The 18,354-nt window shown below is 41.6% G+C and overlaps 2 protein-coding genes across 2 annotated transcripts; one reads left to right on the forward strand and one right to left on the reverse strand.

Moving 5' to 3' along the window:
- The first annotated feature begins 289 nt into the window (after positions 1–289).
- LOC142896315 (beta-1,4-N-acetylgalactosaminyltransferase 3-like) lies at positions 290–10,916 on the forward strand. The gene is made up of 17 exons (XM_076037891.1): positions 290–498; positions 3,032–3,264; positions 3,991–4,086; positions 5,124–5,214; positions 5,309–5,409; positions 5,513–5,580; positions 6,122–6,200; positions 6,295–6,361; positions 6,564–6,698; positions 6,801–6,910; positions 8,102–8,400; positions 8,732–9,000; positions 9,367–9,520; positions 9,630–9,702; positions 9,787–9,940; positions 10,278–10,404; positions 10,720–10,916. Exons 1-17 carry the CDS (start codon positions 378–380, stop codon positions 10,808–10,810), a joined length of 2,268 nt encoding a protein of 755 aa, XP_075894006.1. The 5' UTR covers positions 290–377; the 3' UTR covers positions 10,811–10,916.
- A 60-nt stretch (positions 10,917–10,976) lies between these two features.
- Positions 10,977–18,242, reverse strand: slc41a2a (solute carrier family 41 member 2a). The gene is made up of 11 exons (XM_076037894.1): positions 18,043–18,242; positions 16,769–17,195; positions 16,366–16,473; positions 15,425–15,496; positions 15,143–15,287; positions 14,434–14,580; positions 14,153–14,300; positions 13,504–13,583; positions 12,739–12,870; positions 12,502–12,650; positions 10,977–12,426 (listed from the first exon to the last, which is right to left on the reverse strand). Exons 2-11 carry the CDS (start codon positions 17,135–17,137, stop codon positions 12,250–12,252), a joined length of 1,527 nt encoding a protein of 508 aa, XP_075894009.1. The 5' UTR covers positions 17,138–17,195; positions 18,043–18,242; the 3' UTR covers positions 10,977–12,249.
- Positions 18,243–18,354: the final 112 nt, after the last annotated feature.

Consider the following 18,354-nt stretch of genomic DNA (forward strand, 5'->3'; position numbering starts at 1 on the left):
TACATAAAGCGGCGACTGGCACCGGATTTTTTTTCTTGAGGACGGCAATGAGAAGCAGCTAAAGGGCTTTGTGAATAGGGGTCGTTTTGGATAAGTCAAGTACTTCTTCCTACTCCTTTCGAGCATATTCAAGTTGTGGACATTTGTTTTTGTATTTTTTTTTTGTTTTATGCTCGAATAAAGTAAAGAAAGCATTCTTGCGCGGCCGGCGCCGTGCGGGACTCGAACGCAGTCTATTGTAAATCAATGTGTAGGCGGTGACCGTCGTTGGATCGGTGGAAGGCGGTGGCACTTGCTGCTCTCTTGTCCTGTTGCCGTCCTACCGGTCTTGCTGCAAACCTGTAACGGTGAGCACCTGAGTGAACCACGGGATCAATATGGCCTGTTCCCCCCTCAGAATGCATCGCAACATAAAACCCCTTGTGTTCGGATTCATCCTGCTGGTGGGCGTCGTCGTCGTTTGCCTTGAGATGATGGGAATACTGAGAACCGAACGCAGTAAGTGTGTGTGTGCGTGTGTGTGTGTGTGTGTGTGTGTGTGTGTGTGTGTGTGTGTGTGTGTGTGTGCGCGCGCGCGATTTGGCCACTCCCTACTTGTTGGACAGATAATTCATTTTCGTTTTTTGCGAAGTTGTCAAATTTTTTATTTCAATCATTTGTCATTTAATTAGAATCTTTTAGAAATATAGAATTACTTTTCAGTTTGGAGCGGAAATGCATCTTTATCAGAGAATGCATTTCTTTGATCTGGCTCGACTTCACGGGACTCTTGCATACAATAAATTATTAAACAAGATGTGCAAACTGCATTGCAATTATGGGAAATTGTGTTCAGGACACAAGGTTTTGTTTTATTGTTTTTTTTGTTTTGTTTTCTTAACGGGGTCCTCGGGTTGTTTTCCCTTCCTTCTTCCCCTCTGTTCGGTTTTTAATTATCTCGTAAATGTCCTCTGATTATTACTTTTTTTTTTCTCTGTCATTACCGTTGTCTGGGAGGTATGTGATCGTCTCTTATAACAAGCAACAACTGCATTTTAGGAAAATAAATAAATAAATAAGATGCTGTCATTTCAGACCAAGCCCTCCCTCCCGAAACGTCGCGTTGTTTGCTTCTCGACGCGATTGCTTAAGCCGGTCGCACCGGTTTTATATTACGACGATGAGTGACTAGACCTGCGTCACAGCAAACACTAAAAAAAAAGAAAGAAAATAGTTTGTGCCAGTTCACTGAATGACAGAAATAATATCAATAACTCGTTTTTAAGTATTTGTTTTAGAGATGCTACGTTTGGTATAAATTCCATTCATTTTGGATTTTGTAGTTTCCCACTTTGGCTCAGGGTTGCCCTGAACAAGGGCAGAGGATGATGTCGTTTTGCACGAATAAATTGTTTACTTGACGGCATCCATTTGTGACATGCACCCTCTTGAGGTGTTTAAACACTGTGATTACCCACCCCCAAAACATTAGCAGTGTTAATGTTCTGTCTATAAGCAAATAGGTATGAATTGTATTTGATAGCTTACAAAAAAGTCAGAGGTGAGCTGAGCTTTGCGCTGTTTAAACTGAAGCATTTATCAATCTGGGCTTGGGAAAAATCTGTTATTTTGGTTTTCGGAGGGATCCTGCAATTCCCTGCTCAGGATTGGTGGGACGTCTTGTTTGCAGACTCCAAACAAAGGTTATTTTGCCAATTGAGTAAATTCCATTTATTACAGTAACTAAAACATTAAAGATAAAATAAAACCCATGCCAGAGTCCCTTCCAGGGACCGGTTCTCCTGTCACGGTCTCCAAGCCAACGCCCGTTGATATTGATAGCCAACAATCTTCCCCTATTATCTTGATATTATCTTCACCTTTGATCTGCGCCGCCTTTATTAACCAGTCTTCCGTGTTCCCTCGTTGCCAGATTATCTGTTTTGCTTTGCACCAGTAGTCCAGCGCCTGTCTCCTTGTTGTACTCCTTCGTTCCCCGATTGACCACAACCCGTCTCCGACCCTGCCTCCGCCTCGTCCTCGGACCGACTCCCCGGTAACGACCCTGCTCGGCTCTCCAGTGCCTGTCTCCTTGTTGTGCTCCTTCGTTCCCCGGTTGACATCAGCCCGTCTCCAACCCTGCCTCCGCCTCATCCTCGGACCGACTCCCTGGTAACGACCCTGTTCGGCTCTGACTACTTTCCTCGTCTGCCCCGTCTGGATCCTGTTGCTGTCATGGACCTCCGCCCGTCCCCGACGCCCATCTCGCCTGCCTCTCTCACCGCCTGCACTGGTTCTCGACCCTGGACTGCCCGACCTCGCCTCTTCAATAAACCTCTTGAACTGCATCAGTGGTTGTCGTGCATTTGAGTCCACCAACACCTGACATCTCCTAGGTCTGGTGTTTTGTCAGAACAAATGGTTATTCACTGTCACTAAATGCTGAGGAATCTTTTGTATATAGTGGACATAAATATTGAACTGACCTAGATGTAAAACCTACCTCGATTTACACTTCACCCTTCGCTAAATGCCTGCCAAGTGTGGACTTCAACTTCATTTATATCATGTCAGCATGTTTTTTTTCTGCAATTAATTTAAAAGATATTCCCAAGGAAATGATATCCAACTTATGGAGTAATCGTTTGGAAATATCAGAACGTGTAATTACTCGTGACGAGTGTGTCTTTTGTCAATTGTTTTTTTCAATGTCTTCCCTTTTACCTGTCACAGACCAATGGATATGACTGAATGAGTCAGTGTCTTAAAATGTCTGAGCCTGTGATAGAACCTGTTGTTCACGTCAAACATCAGCTGTAGTCATAATGCCTAAATATGTGGGACAGTTTGCTGGTGTGGGTGTGCCACAGGTAGCACACGAGTGTCACTGTCTATGAAAAATAAGACAATGTGCCAATTACCTCTCAAGTCATCAAACAAGGACCTGACAAACTTAACAGTGGCTTTGACCTCCATCTGTAATTTTGCACCCAGTCAGCTTTAATGTTGCACCGCCCTGTGCTGATCTGACTGTCCTCACCTGCTTCCGCAGATACGATCCTCGAGGAGAGCAGCAGTGGTGCATCCGTATCTGGTGTGGCAGTGATGGACGCAGAAGTAGACGTAAGAAAAAAAAAAAGGAAATCCCTGCGGAAGAGTGTTTGCACATTGAGGCAGACAATAAGCAGTCTGTCTGTCTGTGTTTTCCAGTTGTCGAGAGATCGACCGCCAGACTCTCCAGAGAACTTAGCCAAAAACTTCACCTCACAAACGTGGAAATCAAAGGTCTGTTTTGTGTGTGTGTGTGTGTGTGTGTGTGTATGCACACGTGTGCGCACGCATGAGTGCGTGAGTGTGTGTACTTCAAGAGCGTTTGCATGTTTTAAAATCTGTCATCTACCCTTTTTGACCTTTGTGCAACCTGCTCTACAACCCGTCAGGCTCACCGCATGTTTGTGCTGTATTACGTATGCAGTGCTTTGCTGCAAAACGTTTATTACACCTCTTATTTCATGTGTGCACATAGCAGCTACCTGAACATGATGGGCATTAGTAATAAAACGTGCTCTTCCAGGGGTCCCAGCTATTAAAATACAGGCTATCAGGGCTGGAGAATCGCGATACGTAGCCCTGCTCTCATGCAAATGTTTTATTATAAGGACATCAATACAAACAGGATGAGGTTGGGCTTGAACCTCACATGACTGTTTGAAGGGACAAAGCAGCTCTTAGGAGGCTTTGCTTTCTGTAACAGCTCTAGATACATTGTGAGTGCATTTTCGCAGTTTTTCAAAAATCTAGGAAAAAGAAAACTTTTATATCTGTTTTAAGTCTGGCCTGTGGAAGAATAACAGTAATGCACTGATGGTCTGAAACTGCAGTCCTGTCATTGTTTCGTCGACAAGATGTGTGTATTTGGATTGCGAAGCGCCAAAGGCAGGTGGTTGTTCCGCAGCACAGGCAGCAGAGTATTCCTCACAGTGTTCTCGCTCACCCTCTTCTTCCTCGCAGAACGCAGGAAGGGCCAACCTGCACGTCTTTGGGGACTGGTGCGGCACCTCTGTGGCCAGCCTCCGCAAGAACATACACTACCCGCTTTATCCACATGTGAGTGAGAAAGAAATGGTTCCGATGACTTTTTGTTCCACTGACGTCAACTCCTCCTCATCCTTGATGGAGGAAGACAGTGTTTTTGACTCGATTCCACCAGCAATGATTGATATGAGAAGTATTAGGTCTTAGATCCCCTTCTCCAATGAGGAGAAATTACATTGATTTCATTATAATTACTGTCTTTTACATTTTATTGTTAGGTGAAAATATAAATAAATCAGCTTTGTCCGGCGATTTTGTTTGTTTTTAAATTATTAGAAAATCTGCGTTCCAAATCTTGAATACATGCTTTAGGTCGTTTTTTGCAATTACTATGCAATGATGTTGGCAATGCAACATGATGTAATAATGCATGCAGTTGTTTGAGAGAAATATCGTTTGGAAAATATTGATGTCTCTGGCTGCAGTAATTAACATGTTGAACAACACACTTGCCTGATGATACGTATGACCTCAATGCATTTGTAGCGTGGTAATGTGGCGAAGACACCCGCACTGCACATTTATTTTTGTTTTTTCTTTATTTCTTTAGAAGGTTTTATTTTGGTTTTCCTCGGAAGCTCTGTGGAAGCACAACAGACAACACACACGTTAATGTCCGCTACTGCGGTTCGCTCCACATAGTTCTCACGCGCCACTTGAGAGACTTCCTCTCTAGCGTTATTCCCCGGGGCGAACGCGACCTCCACTGGTAGAAGTGGGTAACTGCACCCTGCTCACCCATTCACTCTCACACGCCACAAACCACAACAAAAGCAGGAACAGTGTTTATGCCACAATTATGCAACACATTGCTTTGATTTTGTTTTTGTTTTTTTTAGCACCATGGCATGCTAGTTACAGCCCTTAAAGGCACAAAGAACATTCAAAGAGACCTATTGACACAAAATAAAAATGTGACACGCAATCTAAACTTAGCATTTGTCATGATGTTTACTTAAAGGTGCTTCCAATTCAAAGTTGTTCTTGTGAGTCACACTCACTCACTCGTCTCTCGATTCGTCATGGCTCACGATGTTCGTTTCTTTCAGACCAAAACCGCAGTGCAAAAGCTGGCCATCTCTCCTCAACTGACCAACTACGGCATCAGAATATTTGGCTACCTCCATCCATACACTGACGGTACATCCTCATTGTCCTGACAGTTATTACGTGTTTGGAACAACCTTCACCTCATCCTATTGTAATCTCTCTCCGTTTGCTTTCCTTGTCCTAGGAGAGTTTGTGTTTGCTGTGAGCTCTGATGACAACTCTGAATTGTGGCTCAGTCCTGATGACTCTCCTCTTCATGTGAAGTTATTTGCCTGGGTCGGAAAGGTGACTGACAGATGTTTTCTCTGATTGCTTGTAATGTTTAATTCTCATTTTCCAAAATATATATATTTTTTAATGCGCATGTGTGTGTGTGTGTTTTATTTAGACTGGCGCTGAGTGGACTGCCCTGGGCGAGTTCACTAAGTTTGTCAGTCAGACCTCCAGACCTGTTTGGTGAGTTCACCTTAAAACGCAATCGTTGGTGAACGACTTATTCCACAGTTTAGTGTTTTTTTTAAGAATTGTTGTGTCATCAAAAAAACCCCACATATTTAAAATCCTTTGTATCTGCTATAGTCCTACTTATTATGGTCCAGGTTACCTCACACAGTCCATTCCAGCATAGCTCATATGTGAGCAGAGAAGCCAACACAACCTTTACTGTGTGTGCTTTGGAAAGTATTTGCAGCAATTTGCAGCATATTTGCCAACACCATGTAAAGTTGAATCACCCGATAGGGGTGTGGTTTAGTGCAACAGGAAATACTTTCTTAGACTTGTTTAACAGAACAATGGAGAAACCGAAGCATCAGATGAGCAGAGTTCAGTTTAGCTCATGCCTGATTTCAGAGGAATAGTCTGATTGGTTGTGCAAAACCTGATGGTGTAAATATTTCTGGCAGCAGTGAATCCAACCTGTGTTTTCACACCTTCATGATGTTGCTCTCTTTATTTTACTGCCTGTGTAATGTGGGGCTGGTTTACCATCCTACAGGCTGTCTGCACAGAAAAGGTACTTTTTTGAAGTCATCCACAAGCAGGACGACAAAGGCACTGACCACGTGGAGGTTGCGGTAAGTCACTTGGCTCAGCATCAGGTCATTTCCTCTGCACTGGAAGCAGTCCAGTGGTGGATGCCTGCTGACGGTTGTGTTTGTTTTCACACAGTGGAAGTTGCTGAACAACAGCGCCGGGTTCACAGTCATTGAGTCCAGTCACATCTCTCTCTACGTTGGTAAGGTGACCCTCGCCTCTCAACACACACACACACATGCACGCACACGGACACAAAGATAGAGTGAATACCAGTGAATATTGAGAATGTATCTTCAACATCTTGTCTCATCTCTTGTCTGCGAGGGTGCTCAGACTGAAAGTCAAGTCAGTTATTTGTAAATATGGAGCATTTATTCTCATGCACTGTGCTTCATCCACAGATGAGTCTGCACTGCTGCTTAGCAATGTGGACCATATACCACAGACGACTGCCAGCCACAAATACACCCCCACTAATAAGAATAGTGACACAATAGACATGAAGAAGGAGGATCCACGAGACACTTTCTACAAAGGTGAGGGACTCATTTCCCACAATCCTCCAAGTGTTTCTGAGCTTGTTTCCTCCCTCTGAATGTGAACGCAAGTCGTGACGTCTCAAACTCTGTTTCCTGCAGTGCCTTTGATTAACAGCATATTTTTACGAGGTGTTCTGCCCGACTGCTTGTACAAGCCGACCTACACAATCAAAGGTCAAAAGCTGCAACGCTACCAAGGACTGCAGCATGTACGTATTTACTTTTGCACTTGTCTTTTTTAGGTTGAACATGTTTCAAAATGAGTCATCATCTGTCCAGCATGCCCTCTATTTGTTCTGACTCTCTGATGGTAATCTAGTAACCATTGTTCTTGCATTATGACTGCTCTATCAAGATGTATTTGTCTTGGGGCTGTCAAATTAAATTTTTAATCACATTTTGATTTGCATGTTTAAAATGCTGTTATTTTTTTTATGTCCATATTTATGTATAGCAGTTCTTACCGGATTATCTTAATTAGGAACCCAAATTAAAATAAAGAAAGGATTTCCTTTTTGTTCTGTAGTATTTCTTTTAAAACAGTGCATCTAAACATCCTTATTTCATATGCATTTGGTTGATTGAAGTTGAATGAAACGAAACATGACCCCTGTCATGAATCTAAAACAAATATGTAAACACAAAAAACCACAACAGGAAGGAGGAAAGCTGTATTTCAATCCTAAGCTGATTCAAGCATCTTATGCAATTTCCTTCAAAGACGAAACAAAGTTCAAGTTTGTGCTCGCAGCAGGAACAAGTGGCAGCCAAGTGAAGTCTGAATGCTGCCACTACTTGTATGTATGTGCTGTGGCCGCGAGGGCAGGGTGTAATATAAACGCGGTTGCATTTGAGGTTCCAAAATAAAAGAGGAAAAAGAATCAGCTGCTGCCGTTTGGGGGCTTCAAAGCGGCGGCTGGTGGACCGGCAATCGAGGACCACTGCTGTAGGTGGTTGTTGAACCAGGTGGTTGTTGAACCAGGTGGTTGTTGAACCAGGTGGTTGCTTGAACCAGGGGATCTTAACGCCATGGCCCCCAAGCAGCAATAGCTTCTGGCAGGGAACTTTTCATCGCTCCAATTTTCTGCGCCCAACGCTATGACCCCATGGCAGCCCCCACTTTGAAAACCACTGCCTTAAATCCATTTGCTACGTGAATTGCACAAAATAAACACAGCTAACATTAGAAGAATGCAGTGTCGAAACATAGCACATAGAACAGTTTGAGGACTCCGGGTGAATGGAAGAGACAAAAAGCTTGCGATTAAAATCTGATTTGAAAAAAGTATGCGTCGTGTCCTGTATTTAATCTCATCGCGATGAACGCATCAATGCTGACAGCATTCATTTTCATTCACAATTTTTCATTATCTGACAAAGTCGTGTCATATCTTCCTCAGGTGCATATGTCCTTCGTCTACCCCAACGACTACACCCGGCTCACACATTTGGAGAATCAGGACAGCTGCTTCTACAGTGCTAAGCCATCTCTAATAAGAGATCCAGCTGAAACCAATGAAAAGTATTTTGACTTCAAATGGAGCCACACTGTCCAAGTGAAGAACTTTGACCTTCAGGAGCACAGATCTGATCGGATCGACTTACAGTGCACCGTCAAAGGCAACCTGTTGCTCAGTGCCAGTGATTCTCTGCCACTTGCTCAAGCTTTCATGGACAAACTTAATGAAAAGCACCCTGGGTATGGACCCCATTTCCTTTTTTCTCTTTAACCTCTTTAACACGTCGGTCACAAAATCACTCCTTTTTCTAATCAGATCAATTGACAGCAGAACACTTAGAAAAAAAAGTCTCAACCAAAAAGAAGAAACCTTTCAGGTCAGATCCACGAAAGTGTTTGCTGCTGAAAACTAGTATAAGTGCAGCGGTAGGGATGGTGTTTGTGTGGTGGTTGTGGCTGTGATCTTTTCCTGACCTTCTCCAAGATGTCTTGGAGAAATAGGTGTCATTTAATCAGCACGCAATGTCCTTGAACTAGGTTAACATATTGATTTTCATTTGTGCTCCTGCAGCTTGTTCACGCTGGTGCGTGTGGTGAATGTGGTGAAGCGTGCTGACGGCGCCCATGGCAGTCGTTACCTCCTGGAACTTGAGGTGAAAGACAGGAACAGCCAGGTGCTGCGACTGTCGCACTACATTTATAGGAGTGTCAAACCTACACTGATTAACCACAACAAGAACAGCAGTAGCCGGTTCACCCAACCACCCGACCAGCCAGTCCTGTGCAACCCCGTGGGCCTCGAGTGGAATCCAGCTGCCACGGTACACTTCATACTAGCAGGTACCCGATAACATTGTCGCTCCTTTCTGACTTGACACAGACCAATCTGTTTGCTTAAGGTTTCTAGCCTTTGTTAAAACATATGTCAACTAAGTGCACAAAACAAGCAATGAGAACATTTTTTGTCACTTTTTTTTCATCTTCTTTTAATCATGTTTCAAAAAAAAGCTTGTGTGAAATAAAAAATAATAACTCTCTTTGACACCCTCTTTGACATTGTTTCAATATGGATCCCCCACACTGTTGGACTTGAAAGTGTCAAAAGAGACGATACTACACCTAAAACAATCTATGTTTCTCCTAAGCAGGCTTATCTGCAGTAACGTCTGCACAATAATAACTTTCTTCAATCTCTGCCTATGCTAGTGAAAAACCAGGGTCGGTGGGTGCATCAGTTAATCTCTGAAATGGAAAAGTTGGTCCGAATAACGGGAGATACCAACTTCAACGTCATCATTGTTGACTACAGCAGCACTGACGTTGATGTGAAGAAGGCTCTGCAGAGCTCGAACCTCCCCAGGTACCAGCAGGTGTTTGGCTACAACACTGACTTATTAAATTCTGACACTCCTTGTAAATACTAGGTGTGTTTCATATATATTTACATATATATATATATGATTCATCAGGTACCAGTACTTAAAGCTGGATGGACATTTTCAGCGCTCCTGTGGTCTGCAGGCTGGTGTAGACCATGTCAAAGTGAGTATTGCAAAACTAAGATGATGAAGGTGGTGGATGTCTAAAAAAAATAAAATCACTCCTGCCTCCCTTATTTTTTGTCAGGATGAACACAGCATTATTTTCCTCTGTGACCTTCACATGGAATACCCCCACTCCATCATTGATAGCATCAGGAAGCACACGGTTGAGGGATACATGGCCTTTGCTCCCATAATCATGAGGCTGGATTGTGGGTCAACTTCAGAAGAGGCCAGAGGTAGACAAAAATACACCCAATCTTCTTTATTTATGTTGTATTCATAATTCTTTATATTGTGTAATCAGAAACAAAGAGCGAAGGGGACAGAGACAGTTAATTCCATGATGAGTAGGTAGGTGGGAAAATCATCAAGAGGATCCCAACAACACTTTTATGTGAATAAAGTAGTTCCAGGAAAATCAACAAAAGGGCCGCTCTTCCTTGACTTTTGCAAGGATAAAGGTGTGCTACTACTATTATTCCAAGGCAAACCAGTGAAATTATAAAGTAATTTTTGGGTTCTAAGAGTGTATCTTTTTTCGGTGTCTTGACCATGTTTGGCTCTCTGTTGCAGGGTTCTGGGAGGTGAATGGTTTTGGCCTGTTGGGGATCTACAAGTCGGACCTGGATGCAGTAGGAGGCATGAACACCAAGGATTACACAGATCGCTGGGGAGGAGAGGACTGGGAGCTGATCGACAGGTAGCTTCATTTCTGCACATCATTCATTCACAATTGCTTCTGTTGCTTAGAGAGTGTAAACATTTTTTCTTTCTTTCTTTCTTTTAATAGACATAGACAAGCATACGCTAAGAGGACAAAAATATGACTTGCATGAAATAATTGTTTTGCTCAACAAAACTCCTTTGTTGTGTTCCACCAGAATCCATCACAACATGCATGAACTGATTTAAAAATGTCCTGCAAACATTAAACAAATACAAATTCCATTGTTCTCTCAATGAGGAAATAGCTGCTGGTCTGCAGCTGTCTGACCAAAATGCTCTCTGCCTCCAGGGTGTTTCAGTCAGGCATGGAGGTGGAGAGGATCAACGTGAAAAACTTATTTCACTACTATCACACTAGACAAGGCATGTGGAACACCTAGACGATCCAGACGGAGAGGACAATGTAATTTGCTTTACGGCTCCAGTGTGATTTCCTCAGCCTATTAGGAAATGTTTGCTGACCGCTGCTCTGCACAGTGATCATCTTGATGCCTAAAAAGAGCTGAACCAAAGATATTTTATATTTGTTGTTGTTTTTACAAATAGAGTGCAGCTTTTTATCTTTTAGATATTTTGTTATCTCCATAATTGAACACTATTCATCCAAATACATAAATCATCCTTAAACATTATACATTATTTTGAGATTGGCCTTGGGGCACCATTGAGAGAAGTGTTTTCCCCGTGATTCAGTTGCTTCTAGCAATTCACTTAAAGTACTTGATGAATTATTGAATTATTCATTCATTCATTCATTCATTTTCCATACAAGCTTAGTCCCGAGCTCAGGGTCACGGGGGTCTGCTGGAGCCTATCCCAGCTGTCTTAGGGCAAAGGCAGCTAACCCTAACCCTGGACAAGTCGCCAGTTCATCACAGGGCCACATAGAAACAAACAACCATTCACACTCACATGCACACCTACAGACAATTTAGAGTGTTCAATTGACCTCACATGCATGGTTTTTTTTTGGACTGTGGGAGGAAGCCGGAGAACCCGGAGAGAACCCACGCAGACACAGGGAGAACATGCAAACTCCACACAGAAAGGTCCCAGGCCCGGAATCGAACCCACGATGTGAGGCGGCAGCGCTAACCACTGCACCACCGTGTCGCCCATTATTGAATTAATTAATTCAATATTTAAGTAGTGAGGGATTTAACACTGTGCCATATCATCATACAACTAACAACCTAAACTAATGACCTAAAGCTTGCACTTTTTATATACATATGTATATGTGTATCATCATATAACATCATATTCATCTCAAATGGAGTAATGAAACTACAAAATATTGAAAAATTGAAGCACGTGATCCTGAGCCCATGAAGAAGCGGATATTGAAAATGGATTGATTGATGATAAATGAAATAATGACTTCATTTAATAAGATACATACAGTATTTGCACAATCACAAAATGCCATGTCCGCAATTTACCCTTTGGTTTAATGCATAGATGTGCATACAAACGTGTGGGGTTCAGTTTTGTAAAATACCTTATCGTCGTGAAATCCAGTAACAATCCAACAGCAAGATAAAGAACAAACTGAATTGTGCTGAAATCATCTCAACTTATATATGGAATATGGAATAATTCCCAAATGTGATGAATTTATTTCATGCTTTCGGGCTGCAGCTCAAAGCGTCCCAATCATACCACTAAATAAAAAAGATACTTCTTTGCAGTCTTACTCCAGCGCATCAGTGCTTGTGTCATGTGTTTCAATATTTTCAACCTCTATCTTTTATTGTTTTGGGATAATGGTCCTGCATTTTGTATTCTATTTTTTTTGCTGTATACAGTTTGCCTTTAACTATAAATTTCCTGATTTATTAATCCACCACAACATGAGAAAAGCAAGAGAAAGGAGACCAGTCCCCAGGAGGTCTCCGAGGGCAGTGAGGTAGGGTATTGAATAGCTGTCAGGGTCTCTACCCCTCCGCCACAGACAGTGAACCATGCAATCTGCCATGCAGAGCAGTGTCAGGACCTAAGAAACACAAGTAATGAACACATTTCAGCGTACTGAAAAAGTAAGCACGTCAAATTAATGTATCTGGCTCACCTGGATAAGGGACGCAGACAAAAAGGCAATAGTCAGAAGAGCACTGGGCAAAGTATTACCGCCCTTCATCAGGTGAATGGCAGTTAAAAAGATGAGCTGACCAGGGATGAGTAGCAGAAGAAGAACCTGCGCAGATCGATGGTTTGGCCCTGCCACATCAAAGATAACCATCAGAGTATGGGTGTGGTGTGCATGACCTGAAGGCGATGCACTTTTGTTTTTGTTAATAACTTCTACCTGAACCAAAGAAGGTGCGACAAGGGCTGTAGCACCTTCTCCTGTCTTCAGGAACCTCTCCAGGTAGGCAATTCAAATGCAGACTGGTGGAGATACGACTGGCCTGGATGGACACAAGGTTTCCTCCAATACCTACACAGGAATGCAACAAATGGCTTTTATCTAATCAAAGAAAGTTCATTTAATCAACAGTTATTAAGAACAAATGTAAAATTCTGTAACGCCATTTAAAAAAAAAAAATATTGGTTGCAACTTTATGTTGTATAATAAGACGTCCGCCATTTTAAGACAGCTTTAAATCTATATTTTTGCTTATATTTGAACTTTTTTGGGGGGAACAGCAACGGGAAGCTCAGAAGGGCCAGACACTTCAGAGACAAACTACAGCAACATATGAGTGATGAATTTGTTTTTTAATTTGCTCTGTTTAAACGAGTGACACATGATGTTCAGATAGTTCGACTTGAGGAAGAAAACAAACGTTGCTCATGTAGACACCTTGCAGTGACATTGTGCCCTCTGTGTGTATTTTTTCTCTGGTTTCTTGTTCACTGCTAGCAGTGCATGCAGGCATGTTACCAATGCAAATTCCATTCCCAGACGCCACGCCCATGACTGCTCTTTCAGTCAACGCCAAATAGCTTGTCTGGCCTGGTAAAACAGTTCCCTAATCCATGGTTAAAACAGAAGCTATGGCATATAGAGCCCCTCTAAATGCATTTTTACAATTTTGAGAAAAGCGGACCAAACATGTTCTAACTCACCATTAATGACTGGAGCAAAGACTATAATTCCTTCCAAGTTTGGATCTGATATGGTCTTGTCAAGAATAAGTCCTCCAATACTAAAAGAAAGACACACAAAATTCCTGTTTTTAGAGACACTCACTTTGTACTGCAGATACACAAAATATGAGCAACACCTGGACGAGGAGCTCAAAGGTATTTGATGCTTTTTGTTGTGTTTCATGAGAATTTTGTTGATCTCTCCTCTCCATGTAAATAGGTCAGAGACATAGCTGGGCTTGGTGGTTTGACCTTCAAGTCCAGCGCTTCCCTTTGTGCTGTGCTTTAATATATTATTTGTATAAAAGGGTAGGGCTGGCCGGAAAGGTTATCTCCTGTTTATCTCTTTACATGCGGAGGCACCAAAACCGGGCCTGGCATTTAATGAACAGACATTTTAAATACAAGAAAAAACACATTTTATATTTTTAATCTTCTCTAAAAGCTTATGTTCCACTATCCTCATATAATAAGACTTGTTTTGCATGGTAATTTTCATTGTGACTTTTGTTTTCCCTAACTTTGTTGAAGAATATCTGTAGTTGAAAAACAGTAATGGGGGACCAACATATTCTTTAAATTAAAATTCACCCACAAAATACAGTAAATGTAAAATAATGGTGAGCACCTGCTGATAAACATAGCAGTTATGATTGGTTCCCAGCCTGTGCGGAGCAGAATTTGGCTGGCAGGATGTTTGGAAGTGATAAACACCCAAAGAGGAATCAGGCACACGAAAAACAGATCCACCAGATATAACACAAAGGGGTTTGAATCTGCCAAGACAAAAAAGTCATGTAAAGTTTCGTTAAACCTCACAGCTGTTCCTTTGTCTTTCATCTTTATAGCGACACGCGCCACCTAGTGACCAAAAGAGGAAATTGCACGACTCCCAAAGTCACTCTTTACCTATGATTGCGTAGGCCCACCGACCGAAGAAAGCCAGCAAGGCCAGAGTGATGAGATCTCCAAAGCTGGCGGCCATGGGTGTGGCAACGTTGTCAGGGTTTATTTTCATCCACTTGGAGCCAAGAATCACTCCCACCATGAGTACACCTGGAAAGGGGTTAACGCAAAGTGAGTCGCTATGCCCAGCAGGATATCAGCCATGATTGTTAAAGCTTAAATTTGTACTCTAAGTAAGGTATATCGTATGTTATGCAATTTTTGAAATTACAAATATTTGCAACCTTAATGTGATGTTGGTAGAACATTTTACCCAACACATCATGGAATTGAAGCAGTCATGCTAACATTTTGATTTGTTCCTCTGCATCACAGATAATAGTGCTTTCAAATGTGGCAGTGGGCCTTCTACCGCCTTCTGAAACGACCTCATTCTGGTGCCTTGCCAAACTAGTGGAAGGTGTGACAAAGTAACAGGAAGCCAGACGAAGAACTGGCAGCTGAAACAGTCTGTTTTTTGTTTTGTTTTTTTCAATTCAGCATACAAGGCTCCTCCACACTAAAGTCTGGGTTGCGAAATATGACAATAGGCCATGCAATAGGCAATGGGACCTTTTATAAATATTATAACATTGATAGTAATTCTCCACGAAACGAGGAGAATGAAGGTTAGAATACAGGGTAGCGATAACTGGCTGTGTATTTTTTTTACCTTGCAGAAGTGAAGCCATGAAGGCAGTGGAAACACTGGCTGAACACAGGATCACCACGTGATGAAGGGGCATCTTGCCTTCTGCCATCCACCCCAACAAAGTTGCCATCACAGAGGCTAACAAGCCAAGCACTGTGGCTTGTAACTGTAAAGAGAGGGTGTTTAAAGGTCTACACATATGTCCTGCAAGACTGTGTGAGAGTAATACAAATGAACAGGGATGTAGAAATGGCTGAAGTTGCAATGTAAATAATAACGGCAAGAAATTATCCTCAGGTCTACCTGCTTGAGTGCCAGGTTGCAAACAATTAACATCCACTTTTCTCTCGGAGATTCCATTTTTCCTGTGTTGACCTGTTACATATTTGAAAATCAATCAATCAATAAATATATCAACCAATCAACCAATCAATCAATCAATCAAGGGTGGCACACTGGTGCAGTGCTTAGCACTGTCGCCTCACAACACGGAACATTTTTGTGAAGGTGTTTGCGTTATCTCCCTGTCTTTCTGGATACTCTGGCTTCCACTTCCAGTCCAGCGTGTGAGGTGAATTAAGATTTCTGAATTACCAGTAGCTGTTAGTGCAAATGATTTGTTTATTTGTTACTAAAAAATGAATAAATATAAACACACATTTCAGTTGGCTCAATTAATCTTGTGTCCTTATTTTTTAACAGTATAGCTCACTGATGAGTTTTTAATAGTTACACATGCGTTTTAAATAGTTTGTATTACTTGTGACTGAGGACAATAATCAGAACAGTTTATTCCCCTCAGAATAAACTGGAATGATTATTCTGAGAATGCATAAATCATTAGAAATTATTTATGCATTTAGATGATATGAACTTCAGACAGTCATTAGCAATCATTTTTGCTGGTTGAAATTCTCCAAGTGGATCTGCTGCATGTGGTCTTTGCATGTCTATGAGGAGTTTCACACAGGGACGTAAAATGCATGATGAGAGAAGACAAAAATACGATTCTGCGAAGAAGACTGCCAGTACTGTGTCATCTAATTGACATGGTGACTTGACTTGACTCCACTTTTCAGATGGCCATTTCTTTTTTTTTTATAACACTGCCTTCGTTGTGTTGTGACCAATGTTGTTTTATACGGCATGTGTTGCTCCTCCCTCTGTCACGCTTTGGTTGTCTTTGACTGTAGAGTATTTTTTTTTTTTTTTTTTGGCTTGTGTGTTTACATGCACTGGCTCACAGCGGTCGAAAGTCTAGATGCCAGAGTCATTTCCAGGTTGCCCTTCATGCCCAACACTGCAGGGACCAGAATGAAGATTTCTGTGACCTCCAGGAACACATCCCAGTTCTGCAACACCAAGCAGAAAAAATACAGCTTACCAAGTACAACTGCACAGTCAATTGTCCATACTTTTATGATAATGTTCATTTAGTTTAATTTAGCCAAAAGTCCAAGGAGTTGACCTTTCTTGCTCAGTAGTTGATCTTCTCATAAAACTTCCTCTCACTTTTTTTTTTTTTTCTAAAACTTCCTTCACCTCAGGATGCCAAAGGTGTAGTTTTTTGTTTTGTTTTGTTTTTTTAAAGCACAAGAACATTTAGCCATCTAAAAACTTGTCCACAGTTCCCAATGTCTCCCTCACCTGAACCAGCTCAAGCAGAATCCCAGCAGACACCGTCCCGAGCCCAGCCAGCAGGAATGGCACCAGGATCTGAAGTACCAAAGAGCAGACTGTCTCCACTGGTGCACTGGGGTTATCTGTGTCTTTTGTCCTTGCAGGTCCACTTGATCTTGGTGTACCATAAAGTTTAACCGGGAGTAGGTAGTCTGTCTCTTCTGGCTCAGAACAGGGACCAGAACCGATGTCTGAAATACTTCCATTTGAGCAATATTTTGATGTGTCGGCTCTGGACTGTCGGCTGGTGCTCGCAGAAACGCTTGATGGAAGGTGATCATCCTGTGACTCTGGAACAATCGTGCTGTAAGGATGTTGTTTTTGATGGGACGTCATCCTTGTAACTCTGGCTGCTGTCTGACAATGGCAGCAGTGGCACACAGAAACTGCTGGCCTAAAAAGCAAAATACCAAACCCAAAAGTATCACCATATTAGCATTCTATTGTGAAAAATGAGATGCATTCTTATTAAGGAGAGAAAGAGACAGAGAGATTATGGATGCTAAACAGCAGGAAAACACATTCCTGCAAATGTCAGAACAGGTTTTTACAAAGTTTTCCTTCTATTCAGAATTTTCAGAATCGCGTCTGTCCACTGAAAAGGCTGTTTCACGGTCATCTGATGGCAGTGAGTGGCTGCATTATCATTCTTCGTGGCCGAGTCCAATCAGGGAGACTGAGTCAGTAGTGTCTGACAATCCATCCAATTTGTAATTCCTAAGAAATTAGCCATTACCAAACTGCTGAGGTTGATAAAATGTAAGCAAGGTATTGTATAAAGGCTGTATGGCGTATGATCTGCACAAAAATACCTCTGTCATAATTTGTTAAAATGCTTTTAAACAATCTGAATATCTTTCTCTACAATGTTTGAAAATCTCAAGAGCATAAAATTATTGTAGAGGTATTCATTGACTCTCAATTTAGAATTTGAGGGACTTTTTTTCTTTTTTTTTTAATCTATTGTCTCGTAGTTTTTTTTTGTTTGTTTGTTTGGTTGTTTTTTTTAAAAAAAAAAAAAGCTTAAGCTATAGTATAGCTTTAGTCAACACCTTCTTATTAATGTTTTAACATTACAAAGAGTCCTGCTCTGCTGAAGACAAGACAATTCAAGAATAAAAAGTGACTCTTCATCTTTGAAATAGCATGTAGGCGAAAACAATATGTATCGAGAGAATGTTTCAGTAATATCATACAACTTTACTGTATAATAAATAAAAAATAATAATAAATTACCTTACCCTCAAAATGAGAATATCGGATAAGAAGAGGCATAAGTTCTCACACTCCTCACCGTGACCTCTTCATGGCTTCTCTCTCCTCGGAATGCTGAACGCTGAATGCGTGTGCGCGCATACTGACTGGACACAATGTGTCCAGTTAGTAGCCACTTGTACTATATAACTGTTAAATAATCTTTGCGTGTTGCTTTTTTTTTTATTATTGTTTTCTCTTTATTGTTTTCTATTTTGTGTATACTCTTTAAAAATATAACCCTTGTGGAATTTAGAAAAAAAAACAAAAAAAAAACAACAATCGTTTTCTTTCTTCCG

This window comes from Nelusetta ayraudi, unplaced genomic scaffold (genome assembly GCF_046127955.1).
Source record: "Nelusetta ayraudi isolate G7.1 ecotype Tasmania unplaced genomic scaffold, CSIRO-AGI_Nayr_v1 ptg000053l, whole genome shotgun sequence".
NCBI lineage: Eukaryota > Metazoa > Chordata > Actinopteri > Tetraodontiformes > Monacanthidae > Nelusetta > Nelusetta ayraudi.